The 12,202-nt window shown below is 40.0% G+C and overlaps 1 protein-coding gene across 1 annotated transcript in view; it reads right to left on the bottom strand.

Moving 5' to 3' along the window:
* Positions 1 to 349: 349 nt before the first annotated feature.
* Positions 350 to 12,202, bottom strand: part of HECW2 (HECT, C2 and WW domain containing E3 ubiquitin protein ligase 2) — a 288,426-nt gene continuing 276,573 nt past the window's right edge. The window contains exon 28 of the mRNA XM_007953146.2: positions 350 to 461. Coding sequence (XP_007951337.1) covers positions 350 to 461 — 112 coding nt within the window. The remainder of the gene's footprint in view (positions 462 to 12,202) is intronic.

The raw sequence follows: 12,202 nt of genomic DNA, 5'->3' as shown, positions 1-12,202 counted from the left end.
GTAAGTTTCAAGATTCTCCTGAGTCCTGAAAAATTACCATGGAGCTGATCACATATAGGTTCATCTCTGTCTTAGAACGTAACAAATGGATAAAGTTTGGCAGTCAAGAAGAATTGTTGATTGAAAGACTGTCGGGTCATTCCCTGGGTATCAAGCTCACTCAAATTCTTCCAAGAGGACTCAACACCACTATCGTGTCCTCAAAAGTGACAGAACATGTGTTCCTGGAAAATAACAGCAGTCTTCTTTAATGTAATCATACCCTTGAAACTTCTAATGTCCAGTCATTCTACTAGAGGGCAGCTTATGAAATTGCCATCCACAAGGAGCTGGGTATTATGCTTCCAAGTCATTCGAGTCCAAAGGTACTCGTCTCTTCAACTGCAGTCAAGAGCTTTTCATAAAGCATGGAGAAGGATGGGTATGGGGGCAGATCCAGACGGTTAAAACACGTATGAGCCCTGTAAACAGAAGAAGCAGTACAGAATTCAGAATGCTTCAAGTGAAATGAGAACGTTTGTTTTCTGTGTGTGCACGTAAGCTTGCCTTCGTATTCATGTTGATTTGTCGCCAGTTTTCGTATGGCTTTTGGAAAACCTTTAAAAACATTTGACTTAAAAAATTCAGAATTCAATTTTTCTAAGAGAAATGGGATATTTAAAAAATATTTTCTTTACATTTTCACAACCATTTAAAACCCATATTACTGTTTACTTAATTGTCTAAGAATTACAAAGACAAGTTTGTTTGTTTGTTTCTCTTTTGGAGTTAGATCTATTTGTTTTTAAGACATGACTATCAGCCCTTGAAATGTAACTCATTTTCAGAGTTGGCATGTGTCTGGATGTCTCTCAGATCGCCTATGGTTTTGTATTTTTTCATGTAATTGGGCAGGGAAGAGTACCAATTACCTCTGAAGATGTGCCTCCAGGTTTAGTGTCGAGAAATTCTCTAGTCTTCTGTGTTGAAGTCAGTCAACCATTGTTACATCTTTGAACCCTGTGCTATAATCTTTTCTCTCCCAATTCATAATGCAAAATAATGAGCATTTAAATAATTAAATTACACATTCTCTTTTAGAAGTGCCTCCCCTTTTGCCAGGATAGGAAAAAAATATGGTTTCCTGTTATTTGCACCTGAACCACAATTAAAAGAAAAAAAAGAAAGTCTCCAAATAGTACATCATATCAGGAAGCAAATCTGCACTTTTGACATGGAATAGGAAGCACTCTATTCTGAATGTACAACAGCTCATTCGTGGGAGCTAAACAATTTTTTTTTTTTTTACTTCAAAAATGCTCCTGAATTAATATGAAATAACAAGAGCAATGATTATTAGCAGTCTATTTCTACAAAGTCCTGTGTTTAAATTTTTATTCTTACAAATCACTTTTATACTTGTGAAATCAATAAAATTATATTCCCAGAGACAGTTTAGGGTAGTGGAAAGATCACTAGTTTCAACTTGGCCAGAGTTGGGTTTCAATTCCAGTTCTGCCAACGAGCTGTGTGATTTGAGGTGAATTACTGAAACTATCTGAGTCCCATCTGTAAAATGGGAATAAAGTAAGTGGTCTCAGAAAGATGTGTGGATTAAATGGATAACAGAAACATTTCATTATCATCAAAAAGATTTACTCTAATTGCCTTTAATAAGTTGCCAAAAGATAATAATGCCAAGCAGGCATATGGCCACAAAGGTTATAGGAACAGAACTCAGAGGGGCTTTGTGATATTGTGAGAGCACCTGTTTCAAGATGTATAGTTCTCACTCCAAGTTTGCTCTTTCTGTTATCACAAACTTCAGGATATATTAGGGAAATTATGTAATTGATTTTTGCTTCCAAATACTTTTTTTAAAAACGAACTTATTTCAGAATTTTATTTAATATGATTCTCATTATACCTTCCTCATACTGGAACCTAAACTTGGGTTTCAAGGAAAAAGTTTAAGTTTTCAAAAAACTCAACTAGCAAAGGAAGAGAATCTCTGGAAGAAAAATCTATCTTACATGTGACCCTGTAATAAAATATTAGGTGAAGATTTTATCTGTGTTCTAGGGGGAGGGGAGGAAGCAGCAGACCAGTGAAATATTTTTTTAATTATATTATATGAAATAATTATATGCCAGACTGTATGTTAGACATATAACATTCATTTTCTCATTAGACTAAAAGAGGGTACTTTGTTGTTATTTTTAAATTTTCATTTTTTTGGTTACCACCAAGGTTGAACATCTTTCCCCGAGTCTGCTTGCTTGTTACACTTCTTGTTTTGTTAACTACCTATTCATCTTTGTCTGCTCACCTTTTAAAGCTTTGGGTTTTACTGATTTGTATAAAAGCTATAAAATAGACTCTCCTCTTAACTCTTGCTAACCACCTATAGCCTATTTACCTTTTTATTTAATTATGCATTTATTCATGTAACAATGCTCATCTGGTTACTAGTTTTCCTTTTCTGACACATTATCTTTCCCTCTTTCATGTGCTGGTGTAAGAAACACGTTAAAAGGGTAATCTCCATCGTTTATACCTAATAAAATGTTTTTGTTGTTTTTATTTTGGTGGAACTAGGGGTGTCAAAGAATGTAATAGGTCAACTTTTTTTTTTTAATTTTTATTGTGATTGGGGTGAATGTTTACAGAGCAAATTCATTTTTCATACAGCAGCTCATACACATTTTGTCTCATGACACTGAATGCAATTACCCACAAGACAGGTCACCTTTTGACATAACTTTTCTTAAAGAAGTAACTCATTTTATATAGTTGTAACCTTGAATAGATACATGTGGATTTTTTTCTTTTTTTGTAAACAGAATCTATTGAGTAAACTAGGAAAGCTCATTAATAAAAGGAATTCAAGATAGCTCTTTCTCTGGGTAAGCAATACCAACACCACTAGTTGCCATGCAGTTGACCTGACTCATGGGGACCCCATATACGTCACAGTATAACTGTGCTCCACAGGGTTTTCAAAGGCTACTTTTTTGGAAGTAGACTACCAAGTCTTTCTTCTGAGAAGCCTCTGGGTGGGCCTGAACCTCTGGCCTTTCAGTGAGCAGCCAAGTGTGTTAGCTTCATGGACTCCAAACCAGTTACAGTCAAGTCAACTCTAATTGATGGCAACACCATGTGTATCAGAGTAGAACTGTGCTCCACAGACTTTTCAAAGGCTGACTTTTTGGAAGGAGATTGACAGGCTTGTCTTCCGAGGAGCCTCTGCACGGGCTTGAATTTACACAACCTTTTGGTCAGCAGTTGAGAGCATTAACTGCCTGTACCACCCAGGGACAGGCAAGCATCTGTCCCTAACTAATGTTTTATTTGCTTAGGACAGGCCATGACTATAGCTATCATGTATCTATCATACCCTAGTGAAGCCAGTTCCTTCCATCTTGATAATAAAAAATAAACCCACTGCCATTGAGTCAATTATGACTGACAGCGCCCCTACAGGGCAGAGTAGAACTGCCTTATAGGGTTTCCAAGGCTATACATCTTTATGGAAGCAGACTGAATCATTTTTTTCCCATGGAACAGCTGGTAGGTTTGAACCACTGACTGCTTTGTTAGTAGCTGAATGCTTTAATCACTGTACCACCAGAGCTCCTGGATAGCCAAATACTTCCCCTTAACTAGTAATTAATTTCAGATAATTAAAAACAATAATAAAAAGACCACATTCACAGGAATGAGGATTTATAGATAGCAATGTTCAAAGCCCTCAGTTAACTTTTTGCACATATTGAGATTGAGTGCTGAATTTTAATTTGTTGTGGTCTGTTGTGGGCATAATTCTCAAATGACCCCCAATGACTTCTACTTTTATATAATCGTCTCCCCTTGAGCGAGTGAGGCCTGCAAATCTCTTATAACCAATAAAATGCAGTAGAACTGAATGGATGCTGTATATGTAATTAAAGTCTCTACTCCACTGACATTAAGTTAATCAAAAGGGAGATTATACTGGGTGGGCCTGACCCAATCAGGTGAGACCTTTAAATGAGCATCTAGAAGAAAGGCAAACTCTCTCTCTGCTGCTGGCTTTGAAGAAGTAAGCTGAATCTTACAGATGTAAGGTGGAATTTCTGCCAACAACATGAGGGTTGTTGTTGTTGTTGTTATGTGCCGTCGAGTCAGCCCTGACTCATAGCGACCCCTCCTTGGGTTTCCGAGGCAGTATCACTACGGAAGTAGGATTGCCCAACCTTCCTTCCGAGGAGTGGCTGGTGGGTAGTTAGAAGCAAATCCTTCCCTAGTCAAGGCTCCATATATGAGAATACAGTCCAGCTGACACCTTGATTTTAGGCCCTATGAGACAACTAAGTTAAAGACTCAGTTAATCGCTGGCTAGCCTTCAATGAGGTAATCCATGTAAAATATTAAATTTGTGGTAATCTGTCATGTGTAATAGAGACCTAACACAGGTTTCCAAGTAGCGAAACAGTACAAGAAAATGTGGCAAGTTTGATGATAAGTGAAGCACCTATCAAGACCAGGCATGGGGCAGAGCTGGGAGGAAACAGCAGTCCTTCCATTCACCCAGGTTTCTGAGCAGAGTAACAGGAACTCTGCATGTCTCTTTGCAGGTTCTATAATATCTCTGCAGACACTGCAGTAGCTTATCCAATAAATCCACAAGTCTAGGGACTCTTTTCCCTAAAGATTCAGTTCTCAACACAGCATGGGAAAAGCTGGACAAACTTTTTTTATCTTCTTCAGTCATAAGATGTAATCACAATTACTGATCCACAATCTCAGGCTATCACTGCTTCTAAATTACATCTGGTTGCATAACATATGGTTGACATAACATAACAGAACTCCTTCTGAATAAACTGAGCAGCTCCTCTGGAAAATGTTTCATGAGTTTGGAGAAAGCATGTAACTGTGGAGGCTGGAAACTGTGCAGGAAGATTAAATGGTTTTCCCAAGGTCAAAGCTGAGTCAGTGGCCAAACCAAGAATAAGATCTCAACCTTGGGTCTCCTAGGGGAAGTCCAACATTAAACTGAAAGTAAGGAGGCCAATGCTCATTTGCTCTATTCTTTGACTTCTGGAAGACTTTGTGTTAATTTTATTCACTTCTCACTATGAAGTGCTAGTCTTCAACATCCAACAAATTGAATGTATTTTGAGGACAAGGATGAGTAAGATAGAGCTTTAACTATATATAAAATAGTATGTTATAATGTTATATATATATATATATATATATATTTCTGTATATATATATATATATATATAGAATGAACAACTCTATCAAAATATGCATTAGCTCTGGGGTAAACAATCCAGATTGGGCCAGTCGAGAAAACCCTGGGAAAAACCAGGGGAGTTTTAGGTGATCAAACCATCTCGTTCAAGCGCAGGCTATCAGAAAGCAGGGATACTCAAAGGGATACTTTGAGGTACACAGAAATCACCCAAGGAGCTTCACACAACAGGGATTCTTAGCTACATCTCCACAGATTCTAATTCAGGAGGTTTGGGTGGGGGCCCGGGGATCTTCACCTTAACAATCACTCCAGGTAACTTTGATGCATGTGGTCTCCACCGATGGAAAGACATCAAGTGATTAGAAATAAGGTATCTACATTGGATGTGTGCACTAGTGTTTTCTGTGTTTACAAAAATTTCAAAACTCCTCATAAACAAGACAGTATTGCTAATAAGGAAATTGAGGAATAGTGTGGTTAAATACATTGCCCAATCTTTACCATCAACTTGTTGTATGAGCCAAGAACAGGGGGAAAAGCAAAGCAAAACAAAACACAATCTTCTGAGGCTTTTCACTCTCCCTCCCCCACCCCATTCCATGTCCTAAGAAAACTCTAGCAGAAAATAACAGGAGGGCCCTTGGACACTGTTGATATTGGCAGCAAACCCGTATCCAGCTATTCAGTCTCAATTAAAGAACATTTTCCAAATCTTTCAAAGGCAGCCACACTAAGGCTATAATGAGTTTACCTCATTTAAATCTATACAGCCAGACCACTCATGGAGGACAGGTCTGAACCCATCTTTGGGAAATCATGCTGGCATCAGTATAAAGTGGCTTAAAAACCCTCCAGACATCTGGTCTGATTTTATAGATGTCTTTGTGCTTTCTGGATTCTTCAAATGTTAACCAAGAGGTCACATGTTTACCCTCTCTTCTTTGCTGTAGACAAGCCAATTATTGAAATTCAGGGAGCCCAAAGCATTACAATTACTTTTAAATGGTCATAGATCAATTAGCTGATGAATGTGTGTGCATGTATTCAATTATTTCCTGTTCTTCCAGAATTTTAGGTAACTTACAAGTATCCAAAGGGGGGGGGGGGAAGACAGATACATCCGTTGGAGCAATTGACTATGGGCACCAGAGGGGCAACCTTCACAGGAGGAAATGCAGGACACACAGGAGCACATAACTGTGAGAGGGTGGGGGAGGGGTGTTACTGGGCACAGAGAGGAGGAGAGTGGGTTAGGATTGGGGAAGATAAATGGGGAGTGAAATGAAATGTACATGAAATGTTGCATGTAAAACAAACTCTGCTCTATAAACTTGCACCTAAAGTACAATTAAAAAAAATATATATGATCTGGATAAAAGAGAGAAAAGAAAACCAAAAAAGCCTTAGTCTAGAAATAAAATGTCTTTGAACATAATAAAATAATTTTTTATTTGTCTTACAATTTGCTAAACGACTAATTTTCAGTTGGCAGTGGTACCCAACTTTCAGGATTTCAGTGTTCTTACTCTGATTCCTACCTCTCAAGTAATTAATAAATCCAAACCAAATACTTAAAAACACACTAAAGAAGTCCTAAGGAATCTTCCATGTTTAGGGTTGGCCGATGATGTTTCTACATGCATATTTGTATATGCTGTAAGAATGTCCTGGTATACAGTAAAGCTAAAAAGGGGTAAGGTTGTGGTGGCTTCTTGGCCACAGCCAGTTACTCTGAGGGAGTGAGTAGTTGGACCTGTGAGCTTAGGACCATGGTCACAGGCGACATAAAGCTCAATTGGCATAACATACTACACAAAAACATTGTTTTACATCCTACATTGTTGAGTAATGACTTGGGTCTTAAAAGTGGTCACTAGATGCAACGATGGGTCTCTCCTTGTTCAGAGCAAAGAATGAAAAAAATCAAAGATGCACGGAAAAAATTAGTCCACGGGACTAGTAGACCATGCGATCCTCAGCCTATATGACCATGAAACTAGAAGAACTAGATGGTGCCCAGCTACCACTGTCAACTGCTTAGTGGGGGATTGGTGCAGGAGATCCTGGAGAGATGGGAGAACAATGTGGAACAAACTCAAAATCATAAAAAAAGAGACCAGGTTTTCTGGTCTGATAGAGCCTGGTGAGACCCTTGAGACTACAGCCCCTAGTTACCCTTCAGGCCTGGAACGGAACTCACTCCTATGGCTTCCAGCCAAGAAACAGACAGGCATAGGGGTGAACATTTACATCAGGCAGATACACTCCTTGGAGTAATCAATCGTGGGAGAACAGAAGGGCAGTGTTTGCACAGGGAGACAGCTGGGGGGGGGGACATGGGGATGTACAGGAAGGAAGGACACAGGGAAGAGCTAACGATGGTGAAGAAGTGGGAAGAGCTGTTACACTGTGGGGGACTGTAATCAATATCATGAAACAAAATGTGTATGAACTGCTGTATGGAAAATGAATTTGCTCTGTAAACTTTCACCCAAATCACAGTAATTTTTTTTAAAAAAAAGTCCTAAGGAATCTTGGGAACATATCTGTTTCTAATTTTAAAGTTGGAGATGTATTTGTAATGTAATTTACCTGTCAAGTCCAGATCTTACATGTCTGAAAGTGTTTCACAGGCTCCCCACCTGAGGCAATCAGTTGTGTCTGCAGTTCTACTAGTTCTCCAAGCTGGAGGCAGAAGTGAGGTTGACCTGTGTAGCCTTGTTTTCTTCGGGGTGTCTACATGGGTTCTGGTGTTTCCTCTCACTCTTTCATGCCTCCTCCAGCTTTCCAAAGCAAGCCAAATGCTGCTGAGTTGATTTCAACTCATGGCAACCTCATGTATGTCATAATGGAACTGTCCTCATCTTTATTACAAGCTTCCTTCTGTTCACCAAACCGGAAACCAGTGCTCCCCAATTCCCTTCACAATTGAGGTTTTATTTTTTAAATAGTGTTTTTGCTCCATGGGGTTCTCAATGGCTGGTTTTCCTAAAGCAAATCATCAGGTCTTTCTTCTGAGGTGCTGCTGGGTGGACACAAACCACCAACCTTTTGGTTAGCAGCTGAGCATGCACTTGCCAGGGACTCCTCTAGCTCTCTAGGGCTCCCTAAGACAGAGTCTAGCAAGTGTTCAGCTAGCACTCAGGACCTTTCATCTGTAAATGCTTTCATTACTTCTCCCCCTGCAGATCCTAAATTTTGAAAGCTTATTGTTTTCACACAAACTGCCTTGAAGAATGAAAGTTAATTTTTCAATTTGTATTATATCCCATTCATTGAATAATCACTCACTGAACACATAACTGTGTGCTAGGCATTGAGCTGTCCCCTGATATGTGAAGATGGAAAGCAGAGTGTCTTCCCTCAAGGAGCAACACTCTGACAGCAAAACAGAAAGGCAAACAGGACCTCAAAGGTTGTGTAGCTCGTGTTCTGTATAAGGGGATCTGACTGGGATGAAGAGGTACTGAAATCCAGCCACCTGGGAGCTCTGGTGGCATAGTACCTCAGGCATTTGACTGCTAACCAGAAGGCTGGTGGTTCAAACTCACCAGCCACTCCTCAGAAGGAAGACTGGGCAATCTACTTCTGTAGTGATATCACCTTGGAAACCCAAGAAGGAGTTGCTTTGAGTTGGATTTGACTATACGGCAGTGAGTTTGGATTTTTTTTTTTTTTTGGTTTTGGATCTGTTAGCCAAACCATGCACTCTAGCTCAGGAGTGCATTCCCCCAGCAAACTAGGAGACACCTTTGTCTAATTAATCCAAAAGATATGAAGATATGCATGGACTATTAGTGGCTCTGCACACAAATAATTAGAATACAATGAGTTACCAGTCTGCTTTGCAGAGTCAGAGGTGGCTTTACAGAGGACAGCATTTGTGCTTGGAACATGTGTAGGTATGTAAGGCTTTTCTGGATCAACAAGGAGAAGGATGTTCCCAGGACACGGCCCGGAAGTGTGAGAAAGCATTGCATCACCAGGAAACCTGAGAAGTACAAATGCCTGAGTGACAGGAGCCAAGGCTGGACCAGCTGCTGATCAGTAGGCAGGGCAACACTAGGAAGCTATGTGTGTTTCATGCAAAGACCTTTGCCATTTATTTCAAGGATGAAATGGAGCTGGGTGTGGAGAATGGGATGATATTGTTGCCATTAAACAAAGCAGAGAATATAGAAAATGGATAGAGATAGATAATGAATTCAGAGCTTGTAATCCACATGAGAAAACCAAACTCAATACCACTGAGTTGATTCCAACTTACAGCAACCCCCCTGGGTTTCCAAGGCTGTAAATCTTTATGGAAATAGATTGCCTCATCTTTCTCCTACAGAGTAGATGCTGGGTTTGAACTGCCGACCGTCTGGTTAGTAGCCAAATGCCTTACCCACTATGCCACCAGAACTCTATCAATCATACAGAGGTGACAAAATTCAATTAAAATAATCCAGTGATTGTTTTGCTAGCCTCTAAACTCACTGCCGTCGAGTCAGATCTGACTCATAGCAACCCCTCCTTGGATTTCTGAGGTATCCTACAGAAGTAGATTGCCCGATCTTCCTTCCAAGGAGTGGCTGGTAGGTTTGAACTGCCAGCCTTCTGGTTAGCAGTCAAGCCTAGGAAGCTTCATTAACATAATAAAGGTGTTATTTCTGTTAAGATGTTTAAAATAGTCAGGATTCTCTGAGATCCCCAATATTACCTTCTTAGACCGTAAGGTTCAGAGCAAGAATTCTTGCTAAGACTCAGTTATAAATACTGTGCAACCTATAGTGACATAGCACAATCACTGACCCTCTGCAAGTGTTCCATAAATGTGAATCAGTGAAAAGGAATTCTATGGTATTTACTATCCCAATTACTCATAATGTGTCATATGGCATGTGGCGGCCAATGATAATGGTTATTTTTTCATGCAAATATCTATTACTTCCTGCCCTGTGTTTTGAGGTCCACAGCAATAGAGACCAGTTTCTATCTCCCACATAGTTTTGGGACATAGCAAATACATGATTATCTATAAGAGGATTAAAGAAATTATATCTATTAACTAATTAGTGTCTTATTCCAGTCTTATTAGGTCACCTTGGTTAAAATGCACCTGGATCTATAAACACAGAGTGAACTGTTTCCATAGTGGGAATTCCTACACCAGGGCATAACTAGCAGATGAAACTCTTCAAATTACACATTGTTAGCAGGCAACTGCTTCACCTATGGATGGTCCTGGAGAGAGATGAAGGGTGCATATTTTCGTTTAATATAAAAATTTAAACCTAATAGAAGAAAACCCAGTGAAGAACAATTCCAGGATGAGAACTCTTGGAAGTCCAAACAAAACATAAATATCTTTGGGTGACTGAAGCATATCTCTTATACCTCAAACTTGTAAAATGCCATTCTAACTCTGAAAAGTTAGATGTTAGAAATAATAGTGATAAAGGCTAAATTCATTGAATGAAGGGCTAGGCCTCATTTTAAGCAGTTTGCATATGTTATCTAATATTCAAGACACCATTGCATGTAGTTATATTTTCCCGCATTTTTCAGATGAGGATATAGAGGTACAAAAATAACTTTGGAACATCTCCTCTGGGTTAGTCCAGATCATTCCTCAAGTTTAATCACTTACTTAAAAAATTCACTGCATACCTACTATGTGCCAAGTACTGGACTTGCTCTAGGGGCAAAGAAAATCATGATTCAAACATGGTCCCTGTTCTCACAGGATTATGTGCTAGAGGAGATGGACAATCAACAAGTGAACTGTGGTGGTGAAGTTTGTGTGTCAACGTGGCTGGGCCTGGTTGAGTGGCTGGGCAGTTGGTAGTAGTTATTCCCCATGATGAGACTAGCAATCAACCCCATGGTGGGACCTACTATAAGCAGGTGAGTAGCTGCTTTAAGGATGTGCTCTGCTTCCCGTATGTAAGAAACAGCTTTGGGAATAGTTTCTAGCTTATGGCATGCTTGAACCCTGCATGTAGCCAAGTTGTTGTTCAGCAGCCTGCCATGCTCTGTTGATCTTGGGACTTTTAATGAACTTGAATTAGTGGCTGCAATGTGGTTTGGTAACATTGGGACTGTGTCTTATTACTTGTAAACCTTGGGCTTGTCAGCCTCAGCAGCCAGTAGCTGAGATGCTCCTAGCTTCAGTGGGCTGGGAGCAGGAGGCAGAGCTGAAGTGCAAGGTTGAGGGGCTTTCACTCAGCCCCTAGAACCTAGCACTTTGAACTCTGACTTCTAGCCTCCTAAATGGTAAGAGAAGAACAAACTCCTGTTTGTTCACGCCATCCCATTTATGGTATTCCTGTTAGAGCAGTACTAGGTAACCAAAACATATAACAATCAGTAAACACAATGATAGAGTTGAGATAAATCCTAGGAAAGAAATACAAGTGACAGAGTCATAGGCCCAGAGGGGATAGAAATCTTTCTGAGATCTTGCCTGAGTAAACCCTGGGGGATGAGAAGGAACCAGCCACGTGAATTACCAGTAGGAAAGTGGTTTGGATAGCAAGCTCTAGAGTCCTGAGGAAGAATCTGCAGTTTTGAAGAACTATTAGAAGTAGGCTGGTGGCTGAAGCTGTAGGGGAGAGTGTATGTGTTGAGGTTGGAGATATAAGCCAGCCTGGGCCATGTACTTGGTAGGCCTTGTTAAGGAAGGAGTTTGGATTTCATTCTAAGGCAGTGGAGGGATTTAAGTGGAGGAGGGAGGTGAACTTAAGATTTTAGAAAATGGCTCGGGTTGCTGAGTACAGACTGAACTATAAGGTATACTGAGTAGAAGGGAGTTTAACAACAGGCTGCTGCAGCTGTTCAGGTGAGAGATGATGGTATTCTAGAGTGGTGGACAGGGGGACTTGGGGTAAGATGGCGGACTAGGCAGAAAGACTGCACAGACCTTCTTCAACAAAGAAAAGGGAAACCAATTAACACAGACACAGAAGATAATCCTGGACCCCTGAGCCTTGA

Source organism: Orycteropus afer, unplaced genomic scaffold (genome assembly GCF_000298275.1).
Source record: "Orycteropus afer afer isolate SDZICR_OR568_19922 unplaced genomic scaffold, OryAfe1.0 scaffold00374, whole genome shotgun sequence".
Classification (NCBI taxonomy): Eukaryota; Metazoa; Chordata; class Mammalia; order Tubulidentata; family Orycteropodidae; genus Orycteropus; species Orycteropus afer.
Note: the sequence above shows the minus strand (reverse complement) of the source record. Positions and strands in the feature narration are given on the sequence as shown.